The sequence below is a fragment of the Cervus canadensis genome, chromosome 31 (genome assembly GCF_019320065.1).
Source record: "Cervus canadensis isolate Bull #8, Minnesota chromosome 31, ASM1932006v1, whole genome shotgun sequence".
Lineage (NCBI taxonomy): Eukaryota > Metazoa > Chordata > Mammalia > Artiodactyla > Cervidae > Cervus > Cervus canadensis.
Window position 1 is genome coordinate 12,975,326 of NC_057416.1, and position 23,296 is coordinate 12,998,621.

Consider the following 23,296-nt stretch of genomic DNA (forward strand, 5'->3'; position numbering starts at 1 on the left):
ACAACGAAGATCAAAAATCCCACATGCCGCAACTGAAACCCAGCGCAGCCAAATAAGTAAATATTTTTAAAAACACACTTAGAATGTAACCTAAGGGGATTGATGACTTATAGTTCTCATTGCTAGTTCCCCGCATATTCGTCTCATGACCAGGTGTTTAACAACCAGCCTGTTCCAATTTGTCGGTATGTCACTAATCACAATTAAAGCTTGACCTTTAGTTATTGGTAGAAAAAGTGTTCCCATTCCAAGAACATGAAACTCAACAAAGCATGAGATATTCTTCCCCACCCGGAGACTCTTGCTTTCCTGTCGGATCAGTTGATACAGAATATGAACCATTATTTGTTTTCTGGAGCCTGACTTGTAGTGCCACCCAAGTCCAGGTAGTGGCTTTTGTTAAAGACAAGATCACAGACCATTCAGAGCCTTCTGTTATCCCAGTAGTAAGACTCTTCTATCCAGGGTTCCACCCTTGCTACACCGTGAGCACAGTTGATAAGTGGATATTTTTATTCACTCTTAGCAGAGTTGCTCTATTCTGTGGCTTGATATATTGTGTAATAAATGAGCAACTGACACCAAGTCACAGTATCAGTTCAGTTCAGTCACTCAGTTGTATCCGACTCCTTGCGACCCCTTTAACCACAGCACACCAGGCCTCCCTGTCCATCACCAACTGCCGGAGTCCACCCAAACCCATGTGTGTTAAGTCAGTGATGCCATCCAACCATCTCATCCTCTGTCATCCCCTTCTCCTCCTGCCCTCAATCTTTCCCAGCATCGGGGTCTCTTCCAATGAGTCAGCTCTTTGCATCAGGTGGCCAAAGTATTGGAGTTTCAGCTTCAGCATCAGTCCTTCCAATGAACACCCAGGACTGATTTCCTTTAGGATGGACTGGTTGGATCTCCTTGCAGTCCAAGGGACTCTCAAGAGTCTTCTCCAACACCACAGTTCAAAAGCATCAATTCTTCAGCTTTCTTTATAGTCCAACTTTCACATCCATACATGACCACTGGAAAAACAGTTACATTATAGTGAGTGTCAATATTTTTAAATGGTGGGTTAAACTTTGTATGTGATATTTTAGTATATTTCTGTTTAAGAATTAGATTAAGTTTCATGAATTTCACTTTTTGGTACGAAGTTATGGTGATTTTGCTGCAGATTGCTGGAATGTAAGATGATGACTTTATTTTTCATGAGCATTTTAGTAAAAGTTCCAGCCAGAGAACTGGCTTGCATTGTGATGTGCGAGTCTGTTCGTGGCTGATCACAGAGCTCACCTGCTTGACCCTGAACGGGGTTGTGTTCTGTTTCACCCATAGGCTGGCCATGCTGAGAGAGGCCTCAGATGAAGTTGTGGCCGAGGAAGGGGCCGAAGTGAAATTGGCGGAGGGCAGTCGCTGTGTGGAAGACGTAAGCTCACGCCCACGTGTGCCCGAGATGGACGAGGACACAAGTGGGAAAGAAAGCAGCTGTGCCGATGACCTTGGGAGTCAGCCCCCCACAGGGACACCGGCCCTGGTGAGCCTTGTCGGCCGTCCCCTGCTAAAGTGGTCTCCTAGAGGCACCACGGAGTCCAAGCTTGTCTCTTGGTGCATAATTCACGTTAGGATTTTTGTGCCAAAGCTGATCAAGATGAGTGATTGTGGGAACAGACCATAAAAAGCTTTATAAATACCTTAACATTTTCATCCTCCACTTAAATTTCATAAAAGAAGATGAACAGTGCTGTTTAGCTCTCTGTGAGTGTTCTGTGAATATTTACTGAAAGCGTTTTCAGGATTTCCTGGAAGACTCCAGGATGCCTGCTTAATTGCTTTACGTTTCATAGATGTTATAAGTCTGTTTCAGTCTCAAACGTGAGGTGAGCGTGTGAAGCCCGTTTTGGTTAGATGGGGTTCTTACCGAAACCAGTCCCGGAAGGGGCAGGTGCCCTGGTTGAGGTGCGGTTGCCAGGCCGTTAGCCAGGTGGTTTTGCTGGTTAGTGAGAGATGTGGGGGCCTCCACGGTGCTGGTGCAGTGGTAAAGAATCCGCCTGCAACGCAGGAGACGAGGGTTCGATCCTGGGTCATCCCACGGACAAAGGAGCCTGGCGGACTGCAGTCCATGGGGTCACCAAGAGTCAAACACCACTTAGTGATGGAACAAAGAGACATGTTGAGGCTACCAGACTACCATCTCCAAAGGGGGGAAACCATTTTCAAGGTTTGAGGATGCCAACAAATGTGGGAGTTTTAAAAATTCCAATTTATTTCTGATTAAAAACAGTGCTATAGCCTGACCAAAAACTTCACGTGTGTTTGTACATTCGACCCTCTGTGTCCATGGTTTCTGCATCCGTGGATTCAACCAACCGTGGATCTGACTCAGCGACCCACAGATAGTAACCGTGGTCCACGAGTGGCTGACCGTGATGATGGGGAACCCCAGATGGGGAGGCCAGCTGTGGGACCTGAGCGTCCACGAACCTCAGTGTCCTGGAACCCCACCCCCACAGAGACCCCTGGTGGCTGTATATGTAATTGTGTATTCTATGCAAACCAGAGGTTTAACTAGTGTATTTCCATCTTCCTATATTTAAGTACTTTCATCATTTATTCAGCAAAAAAGCTAACCATAAGGTTGCATAATGTTTAATGATGAAGCATTCTCAAATCAGACTCTTTGTTGAAGCACATTTACCCCTTTGTAAACTAAGGCTTCATTATTTTAGGGCTGACCTGTTAGAGGGGGGCCCTGCCATTCCATTTATGGGTGACATTGTTGGACAAATACCATCCTGTGCACTGAGGGTGACTTCCTAGAAGCTAATAGAAAACCGCCTTCGTGTCTGGAGGAAGGCCCTGGTGCTCCTGCGTCTCTTGTAAGACCAGCTGTTCCTTCCACACTCAGGAGAGGAGCACCCGTGCTCCCGTCTGGCCACCCCTGACAGGTCGCCGACCTCTCTTCCAGGTTGATAAAGAGACAAACACCGACGAGGCCGGCGGTGCCAGCGTGGCCGTGCGCCCCAAAGACCGCAGCAGCCTCAGCGCACGCCAGCACACCCTCGTGAGGAGCAGCGTGATCGTGCGCTCGCAGACCTTCTCCCCCGGGGAGCGGAGCCAGTACGTGTGCAGGGTAAGGCTCTGCGGGGTCAGGGTCCTAGGGGTCAGGGGTCTGCGGGGTCAGGGGCCTAAGGGGTCAGGGGTCTGCAGGGTAAGGCTCTGTGGGGTCAGGGTCCTAGGGGTCAGGAGTCTGTGGGGTCAGGGGTCTGCAGGGTCAGGGGCCTAAGGGGTCAGGGGTCTGCAGGGTAAGGCTCTGCGGGGTCAGGAGCCCAGGGGTCAGGGGTTTGCAGGGTAAGGCTCTGTGGGGTCAGGAGCCTAGGGGTCAGGGGTCTGCAGGGTCAGGGGTCTTCGAGGTAAGGGGTCTGCGGGGTGACAACTCACATAGTTTCTGGGGAGCTGCCACATCCACCCCCTGCCCCCAAGGGTGGCCCATCAGTGACACTAGACTGGACCATAGGCGTCTTCAAACTCGACTGCAAATACTAATGACTAGAAATGCCAGGAAATATACATAAAGTATCATACGCCCAGTCATTCTTTTTAGTTTGGATTGTGGGATTTTTTCCTTTCCTTCCTTTTCCCACATTTACTATCTCTTCGCTTCTAATGCCTTTGATCTGGCAAATAACTGACCTTAAGGGCCTGGCCGCTCAGTCTCTCTGGACCCCCAGTGTGTATTCAAAACCTTCAGTGACTCGAGAGTTATCGTGGCTGGTGTATTTCAGCAGTGTATCATGCCTGCTTCAAACCACGTTGGTCCCGCTGAATTAAAAATAGTGAATTGTGTTTCAGAACAAAAATCGCCTTCATTGATGCCTCCAAACAGAGTCATAGTTCTGTGGAGAGTATTGTGTGATATATATCAGTTTATCACATTCTAGTTCCATAAGTATTTGATTTATAGTAATCTAGATTTGACATTACAAAGTAGGCTATAAAATACTTTCAAAATTCTAAATTTATTCATTCAGTTCAACAAGCATTTTTATTAAGCACCTGCTATTTATTAAGCATAATTTCAGATACTTGGGATTCATCCACGGACCAAAGACCCAGAGCTCTGCCCTTGCAAGGCTTCCATTCTTGTGAGTTGAGCCAAACAATAAACATAATGAATAACCTGTGACGTCTCTGGGTGAGGCCCAGCGCAATGGAAAACCGTAGAGCAAGTTAAGAAGGGTTGGGATGTTGAGGATGAGGGTCGCCAAGTGAAGTAGGGTTGAGAACAGATGTCCCTGGAAGGAGACGTTTCGGCAAAGACCTGAAGCAAGTGAGGCAGTGGGGATGGCCCCCCTGGGTGAGGGTGTCCTTGATTGTACCCACTGTGACTTCACTCTGATCCTGTGATCTGTGCCTCACACAAACTTTTCTTTTAAAGAATGGATAATGCATATTAGCTAAAGATTCAAAGGATAATTTTATTTCAAAATGTATGTAATTATCTTAACACATAACTTCTTGTAAGTAAAATCAAAAGGCGATTAAGAAAATTATGTTATCTAAGAAAAGCATCAAACAGGGAAAAACTCATTTGAAGAGGATTTTCTTAAAGAAATAAACTGTGGAGAAGGAAATAGCAACCCACTCCAGTATTCTTGCCTGGAGAATCCTACGGACAGAGGAGCCTGGCGGGCTACAGTCCATGGGGTCGCAAAGGGTCGGACACGACTGAAGTGACTTAGCACACAGGTGATGTCACTGATCCTCAGAACAGACCTTGAGTTGCACGGGCATGACCCTCTGTTAAAAGAGAAAAAAGAGACAAACTAGTAACTGCCTTCTCTATGATCAAGTTCTCAATTCCAGACCTCTTCTAGCACAGGGTGATGCACTGATTTCTTTCTTTTTTTTTTTTTTTCTTGCAGTTAAATCGAAGTGACAGCGACAGTTCAACGCTGGCTAAAAAATCGCTGTTTGTGAGGAACTCCACCGAACGGCGCAGCTTGAGAGTCAAGAGGGTATGTAGTCCGTCGGCAGCATCCCGAGGTCCCGACCACCCCGAGTCGGGCGTGTCAGACGCAGAACCCCAGGGCCTCGGGGCGTCCTTGCTCCGTGCTCCTGGGCTGTGGGATGAAGCCAGTGTAATCGTGGAGACACAAACGTCGTGTCTGTTCCGGAGAAGGATGTGCTAGAGACCGCCCATTCATCACTGGGGTAGAACCTGTGATAGCGAAGGATAGATTCGGTTTGAAGCGTGGACGGAGAAAAGGCTGCTGGGGGTTGGGGGCGTCTTGGCCACCAGTCGCTGGCTCTGGAGCAGCTGTGGGGAGAGTATAACACCTGGTACCTTGTGTGAGAGGCAGACGTCCGGGTAAAGGAGCAGATGGTTTCAGCAGCTTGCTTAGAAAACAGATCTTTTCAGAAGGCTAAGATCAATGTAGATGGAAAAGCTCAAGTCAGGTTTTCCTGGAAGCCAGAGATCTGTGGATAAGAGTACAAGGGCAGCTCTGGGCGAATATTAAATAAATTAATATGGTTGGAGTGTTCAGAAATTCCTGTTCACTTACCAGCAGCTGAGATGCTAATGGAACGTTTTCGGTAGCTAACCTTTTGTGCTAATTTCTGAAGCTGCTTTGTATTGGCTTAGTCTTGCTCAGTGGGAACATGGCCCTGTGTGAGCTAAGCTCTGCAGTGATGGGCAGGGCTTCCCGCCTGCAGGAGACCCTCCCAGGGTGGTCGGGCGACCCCAGGTGCAGAGAGAAGAGGGCAGTGGGCTCACCTTGTCGGGAGAACCAGAAAGCCTTCATGGGGAAGGTCTCTGGCCCTCGGACAACAATCTCAAAAGAAGGTGGTGGCTTTGTTGGGGGACAGAGTGGGATGCTGGGCGCTGTCAGAAGGTGGCCTGACATGGCACAGGGCCCGGAAACACATTCAGAGAAGGAGTGACCCTGCTCGGCCAGAGCTTGGGCCCAGTGGGCCAGCGTGAAGACTGGAGGGCACGGTGAATCATTTGTCTTCACCAGCGACCCGTTTAATGCCTCTGGGCAAAGTGCTGGACGTGTGACTGGGCAGCACTGAGCTTCCTGATTTATTTAGCTTCCTAGTTACTTGACAGACATAAGCACATTTCTTTTTTCCAAAGGTAAATATTCAAGCATTTATTTAACCTCAGCATTTTCAGGACATTGTCAAGTATAGCTGTTTCAGGTTACCAAACTTTATGCTTTAAAAGCACCTCAATTTCCGTCAACTTGAATGAAAATTCTTTTCCAGCCCTTCCTAAGTCCGCTGCACTTTTTTTAAAAAGCTTTTTTATTTTGTGTTGGGGTATAGCCAGTTAACAATGTTGTGGTAGTTTGAGGTGAACTGTGGAGGGACTCATGTATATACATGCATCCGTTCTCCTCCAAACTCCCCTCCCATCCAGACTGCCACATAACACTGGGCAGAGGCCCCTTTGCTTAAGAGCAGGTCCTTGTTGGTCTTCCATTTTAAATATCAGGCAACCATGAGTTCATCCTCTAAGTCTGTGAGTCCTTCTGTTCTGTAAGCTCATTTGTATCATTTCTTTTTAGAATCCACATACAAGGGACGTCATATGGTCTATTTTCTTCACTGCCTGACTTACTTCACGCAGTATGACAGTGTCTAGGTCCATCCATGTTGCTTCAAATGGCATTGTTTCATTCTTTTTAATGGCTGAGTAATATTCCACTGTAATAAATGCGCCACATCTTCTTCAGCCATTCCTCTGCCCACGGACATTTAGGTTGCTCATGTCTCGGCTACTGTAATCAAGTGCTGCAATGAACATTAGGGTGCGTAATCCTTTCAGATCATGTTTTTCTCCAGATATATGCCCAGGAGTGGGATTGCAAGGCCCCTGCACTTTTAAAAACACATACTTTTAGAGAATGATAACAGTCTTCGGAAAACTTTTACCCAGAAGTGTCTTATGAATTGAGTGAAGCTGAAAAACAGTGGGGTTACTGATAAACCTTAGTTCCTAGAACTTCTTGGACTGGATAAAGGTTAATCCTGAAATGTCATTTGGGAGCTCATTGTTAATGGCTTTAAAGTGAGCAGGTGGAGTCTGGTAGAGGCAAATGAGGAAGAGTGTTCTGATGTAGGAGTTACAGCCCGAGGCGTGAAGGGAGCCGGAGGGAGCGGGGCGGGCGTCCTGGCTGGGAGGGCGGGGGCCCCACGTGAGGCACAAGGTTGGGGGGCCCGTCGGCACACCCCTGCCCCACTCAGCAGCGCCATGCTGACAGCCTGGAGCCGGCGCGGCGGGGTCATGGACACCAGGGAGATGGGCAGAGCTTACACACAAGCACGCCCTCGGTTACACACTCACCAGCAGACTGTGCACACAGGATTCTTAGAAAGCCTCACATGCCCAACAGCTGGAAAGGGTTTCTGATCTTGAAACAGTGAGTCATGCAGTCACAGAGGGTGTGTGTCTAGATGATTCTGCTGTTTGTTAGAGTGAAGGTTGAATAAAGGGAAAACTAATAAGATGCTGAAGCTCCAGTACTCTGGCCACCTGATGCGAAGAGCAGACTCATTAGAAAAGACCCTGATGCTGGGAAAGATAGAAGGCAGGAGGAGAAGGGGAGGACAGAGGATGAGATGGTTGGATGGCATCACCGACTCAGTGGACATGAATCTGAGCAAACTCTGAGAGGTAGAGAAGGACAGTGAAGCCTGGCGTGCTGTCGTCCACGGGGTCCCAGAGTCAGACACCGCCGAGAGCTGAGCAGCAACGGTAGTAAGAACAGCAGAGAACGTTCCAGCAGGATCCACTGGGCGGAGAAGGGGAATCGGAGGAGACAATGAGCGCTATTCAGGTCTGGGCCACGGCCCCGAAACGAGAAGAGGGACAGACAGACCTCTCCCTCCCATCTGTCATGAGCACCGTCGTCATGCCAGTCCTCCCGGCTGGGATACCTGTCAACCCTGAGTCCTTCTCTCTTGTATCAGGTAGTACCCGTTTTCATGAGTAGTAATCCCTTTTTTTCCATCCCCACTGCCAACAGTCTAGGCAGGAAACACCCATCTCATCTCCCTCCAGGCCAGCAGTCCTGCCCACCCTGTCTGAACACCTTTCCTCGCGCGGGTGTGACCCAGCCCAGAGCATCCCTCCCTGCCTTGCCTTCCTTCCTGTGATACTGTCTCATGGTTTTCTGTTGCTTACTGTCTCGTGAAAGTCACTCGTGTTCAACTTTTTGCGACCCCGTGGACTGTATAGTCCATGGAATTCTCCAGGCCAGAATACTGGAGTGGGTAGCCGTTCCCTTCTCCAGGGGATCTTACCAACCCAGGGATCAACCCAGGTCTCCCGCATTGCTGGTGGATTCTTCACCAGCTGAGCCACAGGGGAAGCCCAAGAATACTGGAGTGGGTAGTCTATCCCTTCTCCAGCGGATCTTCCCAACCCAAGAATCAAACCAGGCTCTCCTGCATTGCAGGCGGATTCTTTACCAACTGACCTATCAGGGAAGCCCTATTTCTACGGTTTTCTATTGTTTACTGTCTCATATTGAGAGGGTAACAGGCAGGAAGGCCAGGGGTCTCCAAAAGCTCCCCCCAAAACTCAAGTTCTCAAGTCTGGAGTCAGTGTCTGTCCCAAGACATAGATTATATCTCTTCAAGTAAGCTCATAAAGTAAAGTTAGTCCCATAAAGGCTTCTGTGTACTTTTTGGATCCTCTCAATAGTCTCGACCGCGATTGGTACTGTTTGAACTTCTACCGAGACTGAGGCAAGCCCTCCTGGAAGGGTGCCCTGACTCTCGGCCTGTTCAGTTGGGAGCCCCAGATACAGGAGCAAAGTAAGAGGACAGGAGGGAGCTGAAGGTTTCACACCCAAATCTGTACCCTTAGGACACAAGTCTGGCACGTCTCGCAGAGAGATAAAGAGCAACACATGTGGCACTTCTACCCATTTCTCTTGTTTTCTATGGAACCAGTCTAGTTGTGAAATAGTATCGTAATTAAGAAACCCTTCAACAGGCCAGCGTTCCCCATCTTTCAAAGGATACCATGGCCATTCAGTGTCACAGAAGAAGATCAACCATGTTTTTTTAAATTCTGGGGATCAAAAAAATAAATAAACTCTGGGGATCAAACTTGTCCCAGCTTATTTTTTAAAAAAATACATTTTAAAGGAGCTGGAGCTCCGCCTCCTCCCAGACGTGCTCCTGTAACCTTCGGCTCCGAGCAAGGCTAGGCGCTGCCATGACTACCAAGCTTGGGGTCTAAGTAAAAGTACATAGTAATGGCATGAATCACAATCCATTGAAAGTCTGTGATCCAACAGATTATGTTAGTAGTTCTAATTCCCCACACAATTGCGAAATGGTCAAAGAGACCAGGAAAAGGTAACTGAGGAAGGAAAGTCCAGTCCACACGTTTTGCCCATCTCTGGCCACTCCCCTAGCGGGGACCTCGGGTGTCTCTTGGCATTGGCAGGTCGGTATAAACCCCCGACAAGGCTCCCCTTTTGGGGGCTGCCTTCAGTCATTACGAGGCACCACGAAACCGCAGAGCAGGGCTCATCACTTGCTTCACGCAGGGCGTGTCATTCATTCACACAAGCACACCGGAGAGTTGGTAAAGTGGAAAATTTTTCCTCTCTGAGAAAGCAGAGAGGCTAGAGCTCTGAGTGTGTTCTTCCCTTGTCCTGAAGATCCCAGACGAGCCCCCAAGATGATAGCCGAATGATGTCGGATTCGTGATCTCCGAAGAAGATTTAACTCCGGGACCAGGGACCGGGCTTGATCACTCAAGAGCTTATATATATCAGAGTTTTATTAAAGTATAAAAAGAGACAGAGAAAGCTTCTGACACAGACATCAGAAGGGAGATGGAGAGTGCCCCTCTCCCTAATGTTAGCAAGGAAGTTACGTACTTTTTAAATTAGTTATTACAGTAAATCAAAAGAATGTCTCAAGGTTATAAAGATCTTACTAGACCCACTCCCATAATTTACATTTTAAGATAACAGTATTAGCCAGAGGTTTTCAGGAAGGAGAAACTGTCTTCAAGCAGGATACATTGTTGTTATATAATCCTACTTCCCTGGTGATTCAGACAGTAAAGCATCTGCCTACAATGCGGGAGACCCGGGTTTAATCCCTGGGTTGGGGAGATCTCCTGGAGAAGGAAATGGCAACCCACTCCAGAATTCTTGCCTGGAAAATCCCATGGACAGAGAAGCCTGGTAGGCTGCAGTCCATGGGGTCGCAAAGAGTCGGACACGAACTGAGCGACTTAATTTCATTCATAGAGTTTAAACTGAGTTGTTTGTTGTGTAATCATCAGTTTCAGGCTTAAAGGAAAAACATTTTATGTGACTAAGACTAAGGAATGTGGGTGGGCGGGGGGAAGATGTTTGTCTTTCCTCCTCCTCGAGAGTTCCAGGCCCCTCTCTCCACTCTGAGAGCATCTGAGAGCCCCAGACCCCTTTCTCCTCCTCAGGGACCCCGGACTTCTTATCGACCTGCCTAGAAATTGACTCTCTCAACATCATCCTCTAAACCAATTCTTCGAGGTCAGAAATCATGTCTTCTCCGCCTAGTGTTTTGCCTCCAGACCCCCAGTGGATACTTATTCATAAACAGCCAGTGATTATTTGTTGATAAGTGGATAAGCTTGGCCCCAGAAGGAACACAGTGACTCAGGCGAGAGTGGGTATCAGATGATGGGAAGTGAGGAAGGAACCAGAGTCAAAGGACATCGGTTAGAGGTGGGCGACCGGACCCAAGCTCCGCTGAGCTGCGGGTACAGAAGTGATGGGTGAAGGCATGCACTGTGGGGACACAGATGCGGGCCTGACTCGGAGTCAGTTCCTCGCGATGTGTCTGCAGTCCGCAGAGGGCAGCTCTGGGCAGTAAACTGGTCAGGCTGAGCTAGGCTGCACCCTGGTAACAACTCCAGAGACGCTCTGCGGTTCAGGGCAGTACAGGCTCATTCGCCTTGGCCGCGCGTGTTCCGAGGTGGGTGGTGCCTCGTTCGTGTCTCCCTGGGGACCAGGCCACCACCCCTTGGCCCTCAGCGGCCAACACAGGAGCCCGGGCGCCCTCCTGTCCGGAGACCGCCGCTGCAGCGGGGCTGTCCTGTCCTGCTCTAACCCCGCAGGCGGTGTGCCAGCCGGTCCTCCGGAGGGCAGCGCCCGAGTGCCCCGTGCGGACCTCCCTGGACCTGGAGTTGGACCTGCAGGCCTCCCTGACCCGGCAGAGCCGCCTCAACGACGAGCTGCAGGCCCTCAGGGGCCTGAGGCAGAGGCTCGAGGAACTGAAGGCCCAGGGCGAGACGGACCTGCCGCCGGGCGTGCTGGGTGACGAGCGCTTCCAGAAGCTCCTGAGGCAGGCGGGGAAGCAGGTACGCGGCGCCCAAAGCCTCTCCCGGCGGAAGGTGCCAGCCTGCACCCCCGCCCCGCTCAGGTCCTCACCCCAGCACGTCTGCTCCCATCACGTCTCCTCCTGCCCGACGGCAGCTGTGGCATCAGACCGTAGAGAGGAAAGCCACAGCACTCGGCGCATCTGTGCCCTTTGGAGAAGGGTCTGACCCCCCGAGTACAGGTGCCTTTTCATCTCTGCATTTACCAGCTCCGAGTTCAGGCAGCTCATTGAGTCATGAGCTTTTCTTTCCCCTCTCTGAAGGTTGCTGTCCCCGCTCGAGACTGTCCACTGTGCGCCTTGCATTCTGACCACGGAGGTCGGTGAGAACCACTGGCTTCTCTCCTGCTTGCTCTCCTGCTTGCAGCCCCACATCCACTCCTTACACACACGGGGACACCGCGGTGCACACTCGCACATGCACACACACTCCTGCCCCTTCACGTCCACCTGTCCCCTGCAGTTGGGGATGTGTGGGGTTTTCAGCACTGTGGCCATAAAGTGCCTAGCAGTGAGCGAAGAGCCTGCCAGTTGTCATAAAAGATACGGCTCCCGGGGAAGCCGGTGGCGGAGCCCAGGTCGGCCTTCCTCACCGGGTCACACGCGTTACCTTCCTCCTTTGTAGTGGGAAATCTGTTTTGCAGCTCAGAATAAAAAGGGAATCAGAGTCAGTGTCGTCGTGCGTCGTACAAGCCCCTTAGGAGGCAGAGCAAGGAGCCGGGACTAAATCAGCATGGATCACGTTCCCGCTCCCCCCAGCTCCTTAACGTGACCCGGACTAAATCACCAGACCTCCCTGTGGGGCAGGCTCCTACCCAGTACACTGAAGGTTAATCACACTCTCCTGAAAGTGAAAGTCGCTCAGTTGTGTCCGACTCTTTGCGACCCCATGGATATACAGTCCAGGGAATTCTCCAGGCCAAAATACTAGAGTGGGTAGCCTTTCCCTTCTCCAGGGGATCTTCCTGACCCAGGAATCGAACCGGGGTCTCCTGTATTGCAGGCCGGTTCTTTACCAACTGAGCTATGAGGAAAGCCCACCCTCTCCTGAAACCCGGGGCATAACACTGGCTTCCCAGATTTCAATCACAGGACCCTGTGGACGTGAACACTCCTGTACATTTGGGGCACCTTTCTCATTTCAGTAGCATTTCCAAAGAACAAACTCCTAGTCCTACGATTGCTGTTTGTATCAGCTTGACTGTAAACCAGAGACCTTGTCCTGTCTCTTAAGCCTAAAGATCTTATTCTTTGACTCTAAAGTGTATAGCTGCCTGCATTAATAACAGGAGCCCAGAAGGGTCCCATTGACAGGAGGGCCCATCAGCTTGCTGCAGGCAGCGCCATCAACAAAGCCGTTTTCCCACCTGTCTCCTAGTGCCGACTGCCTAGCTCTGGCCTGAGCGGATCTCTCTTGTAAGACTCTTAATTTCCTCGCCCATTTCCTTTACTACCCTCGCTGCCCCCACCGTGACCAGTGGTCTCCACGAGGCAGGGCCACACTTAAATCCCCCTGCTGGAGCACCCATTTGGGAGGCCATGGGTGCCCAAGCGAGCTTGTGTCCTCAGCCCCCTGGCTCAAGTGACCCCTCCCGACACACGCTCTCCTCCTGCCGAGGGCCACAGCCCAGCTCGCAGCTCGTCCTGTTGGCAGCTGGAGGCTCTGTGGAAACTTAGGGGTCGGGGCTTCCCCCGCCCTCCCCCGGGGTGCGTGCAGCCTGGTGGGTGAGAAGGGCATCACTTTGTAAAAGCTTGCTGAGCCGCACGCCCCGTGTGCACTTTTCTGGCACAGGACGTCAGTTTTATATCAATAAACAACTTTTAAAAGGCGTGGGACAGAAAGAAAAGGTGAATAAGAGATTGAAAGTGTATTCACCAAAATGTTAACGGTAGATACTTCTTAAATATGGTGCTATAAGTAGTTTTTAATTTTTTTTTTTTTTAGAGAGGGTTACTAGGAATCCTAGAGGTAACAAAATGATCCCATATTGCCTGTATCAAAAGATGTTTTTTTAATGGGTTAAAACTCCCCCTTGCCCCGACCCAGTGGCTGCACCCCATGGTGGGCGCGAGGTGGGCTCATGGGTGTCGTCCCCTCCCCCCCAACGTGGAGAAAGCGCCCGTGGCCTGCACTGCCCAGCCCCCCTCCTGATGTCAGGGAGCCCCGGCATCTTCCGGGCCTGAGAGCACCCCTCAGGAGCCTCCGAGTAACGTCCCGGGGGCCCTGTGCTTCCGTCTCCCCACCAGGCCGAGCAGTCCAAAGAGGAGCAGAAGCAGGACCTGAACGCGGAGAAGCTGATGCGGCAGGTGTCCAAGGATGTGTGCCGGCTCCGGGAGCAGAGCCGCAAGGTGCCCCGGCAGGTGCAGTCCTTCCGGTGAGCGTGGGGGGCCCGGGGGCCCTGGGACCCGGGAAGGGGCGGGGGGGGCGGGGGGAGTGGACGGAGGGGCGGGGGGGGGGCGGGCGGGAGCTGGGTGATGTGACTTCTGCTCTTGGACGCACCAGTCTAACCTTTCCAGTAGGGCAGCTCAGGGAACCACGGCCAGTAGACAGGCGGAGATAAAAATCTGGAGCCAGGATTAAGGGTCAGGTGAGAGATAAAAATGCAGGCCTGCATCCCACGTATAGGGGTTCCCCAACTGGATGTGGGTCCGACATCCCGGGACGGGTGAGAAGGTGACCAGGAGAGGAGATGGTTGGGGTGTTGGAAGGACTGGTGGAGAGCTAGAAGGCAGGGGGGCATGGTCCTGGTCTGGGGGCACGGTGAAGGATGTCAAACACAACAGCAAGAAGAGGACTGACATTCCCTGAACAGGAGGCCCTGTGACCAAGGACACTTTTGGGGGGTGAGGGGAGTGCGCAGAAGAGGTGTGGCTTTATTAGTTGTGGGGGGTGTGTGTACATGTGTGGGGGGCAGTGTGCGTGCATGTGTGGTATAGAGGAGACTGTGGGAAGCTCCTGGTGGAAGGGGAGAAGCCCGAGGAGCGTGTTTGATGGCAGAGGCAGGGTATGACGTGGAGGGGCAGGCGGGGAAGGGATGCGGTTTGGTGCCAGAGGGTGAAGTGGGAGGTCAGGGTCGCCTGAGTGAGTCCAAGGGTGGAGAGAGAGAGGACAGGGGCATCGTGGGCTCAGACTCTTTTTAGTATGCTGGCCTGAAGAGTCAGCGTTTTCCTGTCTCCATTCAGCTCAGAATCACTCTTGGAACTTGCAGAGGATGCTGCTTGCGGTGGGGGTTGTGGAAGTGCAGGGTGGCGAGAGGAACCTTCTCATGCCTTTGGTGCTGTGGTCACTTTGAGAGTAAGAAACACAGCCCAGTGGGGAAGTCATCCAACCCCAGCTGTTACTAAACCCAAAACAAGTTGTAAACAGTCCAGAGTCCCTTAGCATCCAGACCCACGCACAGCCCCAGGCAGGTGATGCAGACGGGGGAGGTGGGCCGGGATAAGGCATCTGCCCTGGAGGCCTCCAGGCCCGGGTCCCTCCACGGCCCCGGGGACACTCCTGAGCTGCTGTCTCACCTGGAATCGAAGGTAGAAATTAGGAATTTGATGTGACCTATCTCAAGTGGAGACCCTGACAACTAATTTGGTGTTTAAAAAGCACCGTGTAAGCCAAAGACATTTGTTTTCGGGGAGTGTCAAAGCAGAGGTCCCAGTATTGAGTTCTGTCTTCAGTGACGTCATGACCACTTTCACCTGCCTCTTCAACTCATCATTTTATCTCAGGGGGTTGAACAAATGGACGGGACTCTGTGCCACAAAAATAGCTCTCCTTCCGGTTTCCCCAGGGGTTTTCATGCTTCCCTCCTTCTCTCTCTCTCTCCTTAGACTTGGAGCTTCTCCCCTCAGTCCTTGCATCTTCACCCTTGTCCTCAGCCATCTAATCTTTATCCCTCCTTACGGCGCCCTGCGTGGGGACCCCATCAGCGGACTGTGTTCCACGTGAAGACTTTGTAGAGGATAGACATATTGCCCCTGCCTTGGGTGATGCTGCAACCCTAAAAGCTTATTTCTTTAACAAACACTCTGCTGACCTCTGAAGACCATCCCACCCCTTGTTTCTCGTTTTGTGCCTCTGAGGTTGTTTGCACCATACTCACTCCCACCCAAGTCGGAATTCAGGCGGATCTGCCTTTATGATGGTCAGGCTCCGTCTCTTCTCCCATCTCGTCCCGGTACCCAAAGCTCATTAAGTTGCCCCGGCCTTAGCATGGTATTGAGTTTGAAGAATTTTCCCAGGAGCATCTACTTTTCTGTAAGGATTCTGGCCTCTGGAATTCTCTGCCACCTGGTCGAGAACACGCAGGCCTACACTGACACCCTGCCCCCCTGATGATTTAAAAACTGAGGATGGAAACGCTGGAAGGGACCTCACTGCCTCTGTCCACAGAGTTGCCGCTGTCCCTTGGGTCCTTCGGAAAAGGGGAAGGCGATCTTGATTTTAAATGGAGTTCTAGCTAAGGACAAAAGCTCCCATCCAGGCCTGTGGAGACTTTGTAGAGGACAGTCCCTGGCGTTCTTGGGACTGTTTCTATCGGGCATGGAGCATTTTCAGCATCTTTTTAAGCTGGTGTGTTTCTCACCCCTGGTTCCAGGGAGAAGATTGCCTACTTCACCAGAGCGAAGATAACCATCCCGTCCCTGCCTGCTGATGACGTGTGACCACATCGCCAACAAGCTCGTGTTTTTCACCTCTTCATTTCTTAGGGAGGGCAAAAGACTGAACATGCGTCTTGTTCGGGATTTTGTTTTGTAATATAACCGTCAACTCTTAAAGAGCTTTTATTTCACATCAGATTTTCAAACATGTTAATTTGTAAAGTACCTTGAATATAATTCTTATTTGTTTAAAAAAAGAGGGAAAAAAAAATCAGATAACCAAAACGGGATCACCTGGTACCCAAATGTACAGTATCACCAGTGGGCTTTATTTTGTAGAAATGGAATAGAGGCAGGACCCCACGTGTATCCCGTTGGACCGACTGTTGAGAAATAACTTGGTTTAGCAGAAGGCGGTTTTCGCATTTCCTTTGTCCTCCTATGAGCAACCGTGAGGCTGGCAGCAGGGACCCTGGGTGCCGGAGGGCGGCTCCTTCCACGGGAGCAGGAGCCTCAGAGCAGGGTCCCTGGTCCACGTGGGACAGAGGGCGCATTCATCTCCATCACCTCTGTCGGAACACTGTGTCCTGAGAACAGCTTCCTTTTTGTCCTTTTCTATGTGTCTAAAGAAAATAAAAACAAAATGCTGAGTATGAGAAGGTAAGGATGCAAAGGAGCCATTCTCCCAGCGACACTTCACTTCTAGTGACGTGTGACTTTAAAGGCAGGGAGACGAAAGGGGAAGAAGGCCAATTCGCCTCCAACACAACAGCATCAACACGTCAGCGAGCAGCCGCTGCTTCTCAGTCGGCGTGAGTGTAAGTGTTCACACCCGAGTGTCCGGCATGCACCAGGCGGGTTGGGTGCTCAGCGTGAGGGTGGTACCCGGTGGACGAAGGTGGGGGCCCGGGGCTCGGAGGACCAGCAATGCCAGCGATGCAGGCGGAGACGCGTCAGCCGCACGTGGTGCAACCAGGCGCAGAGGAAGGGGTGTCTTGACTGAATCGGGGTTGCCAAATACTTCAGTAAACCGATTTCTTCTAACCTTTACTAGAAGTTACTTTGCAGCTGTCATTTTTAGGGAATCCTGTCTATAGCTTGTGGTAAGCAGTTAGGACGCAAAGAGAAGAGAGTGCCTGGGGAGATGATTAAATTGAAGTAAAGTCTGAGTCACTTGTTAAAAAAAATATATATATTCCAGACGAACAAGATGGAGACCAACTAAAGTTCCCTCCGGTGGAGAATTTTAGCTTGCCCAACTCAAGCACTTCTTAAAAGAAACGAATCCCCAGGATAGCCCTGCCTGCATACAAGGCTTTTAAAATAAACAGTTTTTGTGCAAGTTAAGCCATACTTGCTACCCGGTCTATAATACTGGAAGGGGCAGTGTTAGGCTCACCTAAGATGAGCCACCTTAGGTAGCAAGTGAAATCAATTTTTTTTTTAAGAGATGAAAAAATCATCTTAAGGGAATGGGTCCCATAAAAAAAGAAACATGAGTTCTATTCCTAAGCTAGAATCCTCATTGGTAAGAATTTATATTCGAAAGCAATTACACATGTTTTGGAAAATTCATTTGTCAGAATCAGAATTCAAATCAAGCCATTTCTGAGCCTAGAACTGTAATGACTTTTCCTAAGTGTCCCCACCATTTATGTACAAAAGTCTCTGAAGTGATAACTGGACGTGACACTACTTTGAACAAAAACCAGCCTCGTGAATTGACTGAGCACAGTCCTTGCAGGCGGCCCAGTTCATCCTGTTAGGTGACCTAGGAGAACTGGAAAAAGAGCTCTGCTCCTCCTTGTCAAGGTCAAATGTGAAAAACAGAAGTTTATTTAATGTAGAGTTAAATGAAGGTCAGCTGTCTTCAGCTTCTCAGTTTGACCATGAAAATGTTTATAGGATTATGTGTGGTTGTACCGTACGATTTTATTTTCTTCATTTATTTATTTACGGTCTTATTTATGTTCTGTTTAATATATAGTTTGGTTCTGGCCATCTTAAATGTTTGACATAGAAGAGGCTATATTGGAATATTTACAGCTTTATAAATTCCATCAGATTAGCTGTTAACTTTTTGTACTACGCAAGAGTTTCAGACAAGCATAAAAGAATAAAACCTGTCTCAGGCCGGTAGTTAGCAGTTGTATGCAAGATGCTTTGGTTTTATTTTACAGCATTTGCTCATTTCTAACGTGAGAGGCAAACTTATTTTAATATAATCCTTTTTCACACTTTAAAAATCAGCAATAGTGTTATGTATTTATAGGCAGCTTTTAACAATCCTGTTGTATTTGTACTAACCCAAATGATTCACAGTGACAAAACATTTTAATGACTTGATCACAAAACCATCTGGACAACATGAATTTTAATATTATAAATACTATTTTTTAAAGGTAGAATTTATTCTTCACAGGGTAAAAAGAATGTAATATTTAGTTCTCAAGTTTGAATTATCAGTATGTTATTAAAATTTTGTATATCAGAATCTAAGTGTTACAGGTACAAAAAGAATATTGCTAGCCAAATGAACAAAGTTTAGCTGAATCTCTGTAGCATGCAAATCAAATAAATTTAAAATCTTTTTTGGTATTACTTTATATTGTATTAAATATCAAAAGCTCAGGACTGAAACTAAATATTTAATCAGGTTAAATTCTGAATATGTTTCTGTTTTAATTTGTCTTGTTTGTAAAAGTATGCAAATACATCACATAGATTAACTCTGGTTTCTGCACTTTTCATGTGTTCGTGGGTGGAAAAAAAATTCAGTGTTTTTCTTTTTTTTTTAAAACAAAGATACATATTGCCTAATACTTTATTTCAGTGTCTTTATTGTTCACTTAATTTCCCTGACTGGCACAAACACAAAAGTTTACTCAAACTATGTACCAAACAAATAGAAAATCTTTCACGAAGAATTCCTCAAGCCCACAGCTTGTTGTGAATAGCTCTTGGCTGGACCATATATATCATTGATTCTTTAAAAAGGGGCCAGGGGAGGGAGGCGGTGCTCTGCCCACACCCCCCAGTCCTAGCCCCCAGCACCCCTGTGGCTGCTCTTTCTACCCCAGGACCCAGGGCACAGAAGCAAAAACACATCTGTGTGGTAGATTTTTACATGAATCTTTAAAACCCCAGACTGCCCTCTGCTTCAGACAGTCTCCAAAGAGGCGCGAAGCTCTGCAGTTCAAAAGGGGATGGTGTGTCCCCCATAGGCACTGATCATGCTCTCAGACAACCAGCGATTCTCTTAGTATAATCAAACTGCCAGACTTGTGTTGTTGTTTAGTCGCTAAGTTGTGTCCTACTCTGCCACGCCATGGACTGTAGCCTGCCGGGCTCCTCTGTCCATGAGATTCCCCAGGCAAGGTAACTGGAGTGGGTTGCCTTTTCCTCCTCCAGGGGATCTTCCCAACCCAAGGATCAAACCCATGCGATTTTTTACCACTGAGCCACCAGGGAAACCAGACTTTCAGTTTTAGTATAACATGATTTTAAACACTTAAAAGAAGTCAATGGTTATCAGTAACATTTTCATTTGCCAAGTGATTTTATCTCTATGAATAACACCTTCAAAAGATGTGTAGATGCTAATATAATGTTTTATTGACCAGTTCTGTGCAGTCACTGAATCCATTTTAAAATTGAGAAAACCCATCCCCAATAATGAGTATGATGACTATTAAGTCTTTGAATGGTTTTGGTCTCAGAGTGGAAGAAAATCGTTTACCACCTTAGAAAGAAATGACAGTTTCAGAAACAACAGAGGAAAATGCATTTTAGAAAACGGAAAGCATAGTGAATGGGTGACTGTGTAACCAGGAAGTCCTACCAAATCATCCGAGGAGGAGACACCGCGGACCCCTTCTGGGTTAGAGTTTCAGCTGAGTGGTTTTCATCTCCAGATGTAGGCGGTGAGGCTGAGTTTCTGCCACTGCGTAGTGGCCGGAAGCCAGGGGAGCCTGGGTCCTGCAGGCAGCCCAGTTCAGCAGACACCCTCCCAGCAGGAGAGAAAATCCAGCAAACCAGCCGATAAAGAGGGCCTCTCCAAACTCCCACCTGGGCACAATCTCGGGGATGCTCTCGTCCCAGAACTCCTGGACTGTCACGTGGGCCACCCAAGAGACGGGAACAAGGGCTGTGACGCCCGCTGTCCAGAACAGAATTCCTCCCAGGATCAACAGCCGCTTCTTGACGTCCCGCTGTGTCTCTCCAATCCTCAAGCAGTCCAGGCCAAAGCCCGACACCAGCAGGCCCAGGAGCCCCAGCCCATTCGAGAGGAACATTAAAACCCTAGAGATCCTGAGCTCAGCAGGCAAACCCAGGAAAGACTCGAAATCTTTGCACTGCGTCCCCACTTCCTCCTGGACGACACAGGCTTGCCAGAGCCCCATGGTCCAGTTTTCCATTTCATTTAAGTCCAGGTTGAAATTCTTCCATTGAGGCAGGTAGTTTGTAAGACAGGATAAAACCCATCCCAGCAAGGATAGTGAAATTCCAGCTAGTTGTGCCACCGCTCTAAACACTAAAGCCATCATAAAATCCCGCGACCTTAGCCAGGCTCACCCCTGTCTTTCAGTGGCAGTGAAAAGAAGTGCGACACTTGTATTAATATTATCACTTGCAGAGCTCAAAACTATTTTTTCATTGTGTATATAGGAGGATTCTTGCCAGAGTTGCTATTGTTCGATTCTGTGTTGAATAGATTTCAGAAAAGGATAGGGAAATAATTCTGCAAACCAGTCATGCCAAGGTGTGGCCAAGATCATGTTCACATCCTATGGACTGCATTTTATAGTATGCAGTTTGTCCCCAGAATAACATGAACTGGTAATAATCCTCTCATTGTGAATGTATAAATGGTTCTCGTGTTGTTCCCAAACTTTCTGATAAGTCAAAGAATTAAGAAGTCTCCAGGCAAAATGTTTAATTGACAGTTTGGTTCAACTCCTGCTGCTTTTTATCTAATTGCACCTGTCACATTTTCTTCTTTTCAAAGGTCTCATATTTCAGTATGCCTGTTGTGGTAAGTGTTATTGGCTTTAAAAATAGGTTCAGCACAAGTATTTCTTAACCAAATCAATCACAGAAATTTCTTCTGTAGGTTTTAAATCAGACTTTGTTTTCTAATCTCTCAGGCTACATATAGCCCATAACATATGAAACCATTCTGAACTAAGTATCAGGTCTGTTTAACCCCAGTGCCTTCCTGACAGCTACACTCATGTGGGCATAAACACTTGCTATTTTTTGTTTGGTTCTTTTCCTGAACAGCAAAAAAGTTAAGCAGTAGTACTGTGTAGGTTAGAATCCACATCCGTTTCAATTCATCTCCATGCTTGTAACTTTTAATCAAACAAAGGAATGTTTTTATTACACCTGATGAGCTGAATAACAAGCAAAATATTTTTGGAATTGTTTTTTTAAAGTCTGAAGCTTTTGAGGGAAGAGACGAGAGGAGATTGGCTGGTATTTTAAATCTCAAGAGTATTACAATGTACTGAAAACCTTCAGCCTCATAAAGTCCTACATAGCAGGGTTCCTAGTAATTTCCTAAACACAAACCACCTCTGTTCAAGAAAGACCAACTCATTGTTGTGGAAATGGCACTTTGGAGAGGCTTAGCATGTGGTTTTGCTAGTACAGAATGATTAAAGGATTTCAAATTGTTAGTTTAGCTTTTTTTTTTCCTTGAGGAAACAAGTTATCAATTTCAGCTGCCAACAAAACCAAAAACAATTTCTAATATCAAATTAACATATTAAGCTTAATGCTGACTCTATTGGACAATCGCCACTACATTTTGATTGAAATAACCAGATCAATGAAATTTCTTTTGTTAATACCTATGAAATGGTTACCACAACAACTTTCTTTGGATATAAGATTGGCCTCTTTCTTACTTCTCCAGGTTTGGGGAGGATGAGCTATCTAGGATAGAAAAGTCATTGTCTGATGAGAAAATGTGAGCAGCACAGAGTTAGTTACATAACGAAGACCCCTTTTTCCTGCAGACACTCCATCCCAGTTGATGAAGGAAGATATACCTCTCTGTTTTCCTCAGTGCCTTATACTGAAGGGTTGGCAGTTCCATTTTCCAGGTATGCACACTGAGTTTGCATTTCTGCCACTGCATAGTGGCCGGAAGCCAGGGGAGCCTGGGTCCTGCAGGCAGCCCAGTTCAGCAGACACCCTCCCAGCAAGAGAGAAAATCCAGCAAACCAGCCGATAAAGAGGGCCTCTCCAAACTCCCACCTGGGCACAATCTCGGGGATGCTCTCGTCCCAGAACTCCTGGACTGTCACGTGGGCCACCCAAGAGACGGGAACAAGGGCTGTGACGCCCGCTGTCCAGAACAGAATTCCTCCCAGGATCAACAGCCGCTTCTTGACGTCCCGCTGTGTCTCTCCAATCCTCAAGCAGTCCAGGCCAAAGCCCGACACCAGCAGGCCCAGGAGCCCCAGCCCATTCGAGAGGAACATTAAAACCCTAGAGATCCTGAGCTCAGCAGGCAAACCCAGGAAAGACTCGAAATCTTTGCACTGCGTCCCCACTTCCTCCTGGACGACACAGGCTTGCCAGAGCCCCATGGTCCAGTTTTCCATTTCATTTAAGTCCAGGTTGAGGTTTTTCCAATGTGGCAAGTAAGTCGTAATAATGGATAAAACCCATCCCAGAAATGAGAGCAAAATCCCAATGAATTGCATTGCTACCCTCAAGACTAAAGCCATTGCAACAGGCCTTAGGACCCTTGCCACCCGTATAGGAGCTGCCGTCTCGTGGTGGGCAGTAGTGTGACAATCTTGGTTAAATGCCGCTCAGGGAATATAAGCTTTGGTCGTTAACTCTTTGCACACTCTGAAATGCGTTTTTGTTCTTCTCGAATATAATGTTTCATGTAAAGGACCAAGGGCTCTGTTAAAACTATGAGTTAGGCTTTCCGATAAAGATTTGATCTGTTACCTTCCAATTTGCTTGGTAAAATTATATCCACTATGCTTGATGAGTATAAGTCTAAGGATGAACAAAGAGGGCTCTATGACCCCTCACCCTAAAATACAACAGAAATCTTTGTGCTTCAATATGGATTAATTAGATTTTAAGTGGTGATAAAAGGCCAGCTCTTTCTACAACAGGACCTCATTGTAATAGCTGAATCTGAGATTTCAGAGATGCAAAACAAGACCTTGTAAAGAAAGGTAGACTGTCTATAATCTTTACCCTTCTCAGGCTTCCTTAACCTACACGAGAGCCTGGCCCACGTTCTTGAGTGTCACAGGGACTCGGTTGGGACTTGGCAGAG

The 23,296-nt window shown here is 48.4% G+C and overlaps 3 protein-coding genes across 4 annotated transcripts in view; 1 reads left to right on the plus strand and 2 right to left on the minus strand.

Moving 5' to 3' along the window:
• WWC2 (WW and C2 domain containing 2) overlaps positions 1 to 18,806 on the plus strand; it is a 145,291-nt gene extending 126,485 nt beyond the window's left edge. For both annotated transcript variants that reach the window (XM_043453956.1, XM_043453957.1), the window contains 6 exons: positions 1,330 to 1,528; positions 2,960 to 3,124; positions 4,917 to 5,009; positions 11,129 to 11,371; positions 13,636 to 13,763; positions 15,981 to 18,806. In XM_043453956.1, the coding sequence (XP_043309891.1) occupies positions 1,330 to 1,528; positions 2,960 to 3,124; positions 4,917 to 5,009; positions 11,129 to 11,371; positions 13,636 to 13,763; positions 15,981 to 16,047 (895 nt within the window). In that variant the 3' untranslated portion in view covers positions 16,048 to 18,806. The remainder of the gene's footprint in view (positions 1 to 1,329; positions 1,529 to 2,959; positions 3,125 to 4,916; positions 5,010 to 11,128; positions 11,372 to 13,635; positions 13,764 to 15,980) is intronic.
• Positions 18,807 to 19,865: 1,059 nt separating this feature from the next.
• LOC122432295 (claudin-22-like) lies at positions 19,866 to 20,528 on the minus strand. The gene has a single exon (XM_043454092.1). It carries the CDS (start codon positions 20,526 to 20,528, stop codon positions 19,866 to 19,868), a length of 663 nt encoding a protein of 220 aa, XP_043310027.1.
• A 1,533-nt stretch (positions 20,529 to 22,061) lies between these two features.
• LOC122432221 (putative claudin-24) lies at positions 22,062 to 22,724 on the minus strand. Its single transcript, XM_043453958.1, has one exon. It carries the CDS (start codon positions 22,722 to 22,724, stop codon positions 22,062 to 22,064), a length of 663 nt encoding a protein of 220 aa, XP_043309893.1.
• Between the last annotated feature and the right edge of the window lie 572 nt (positions 22,725 to 23,296).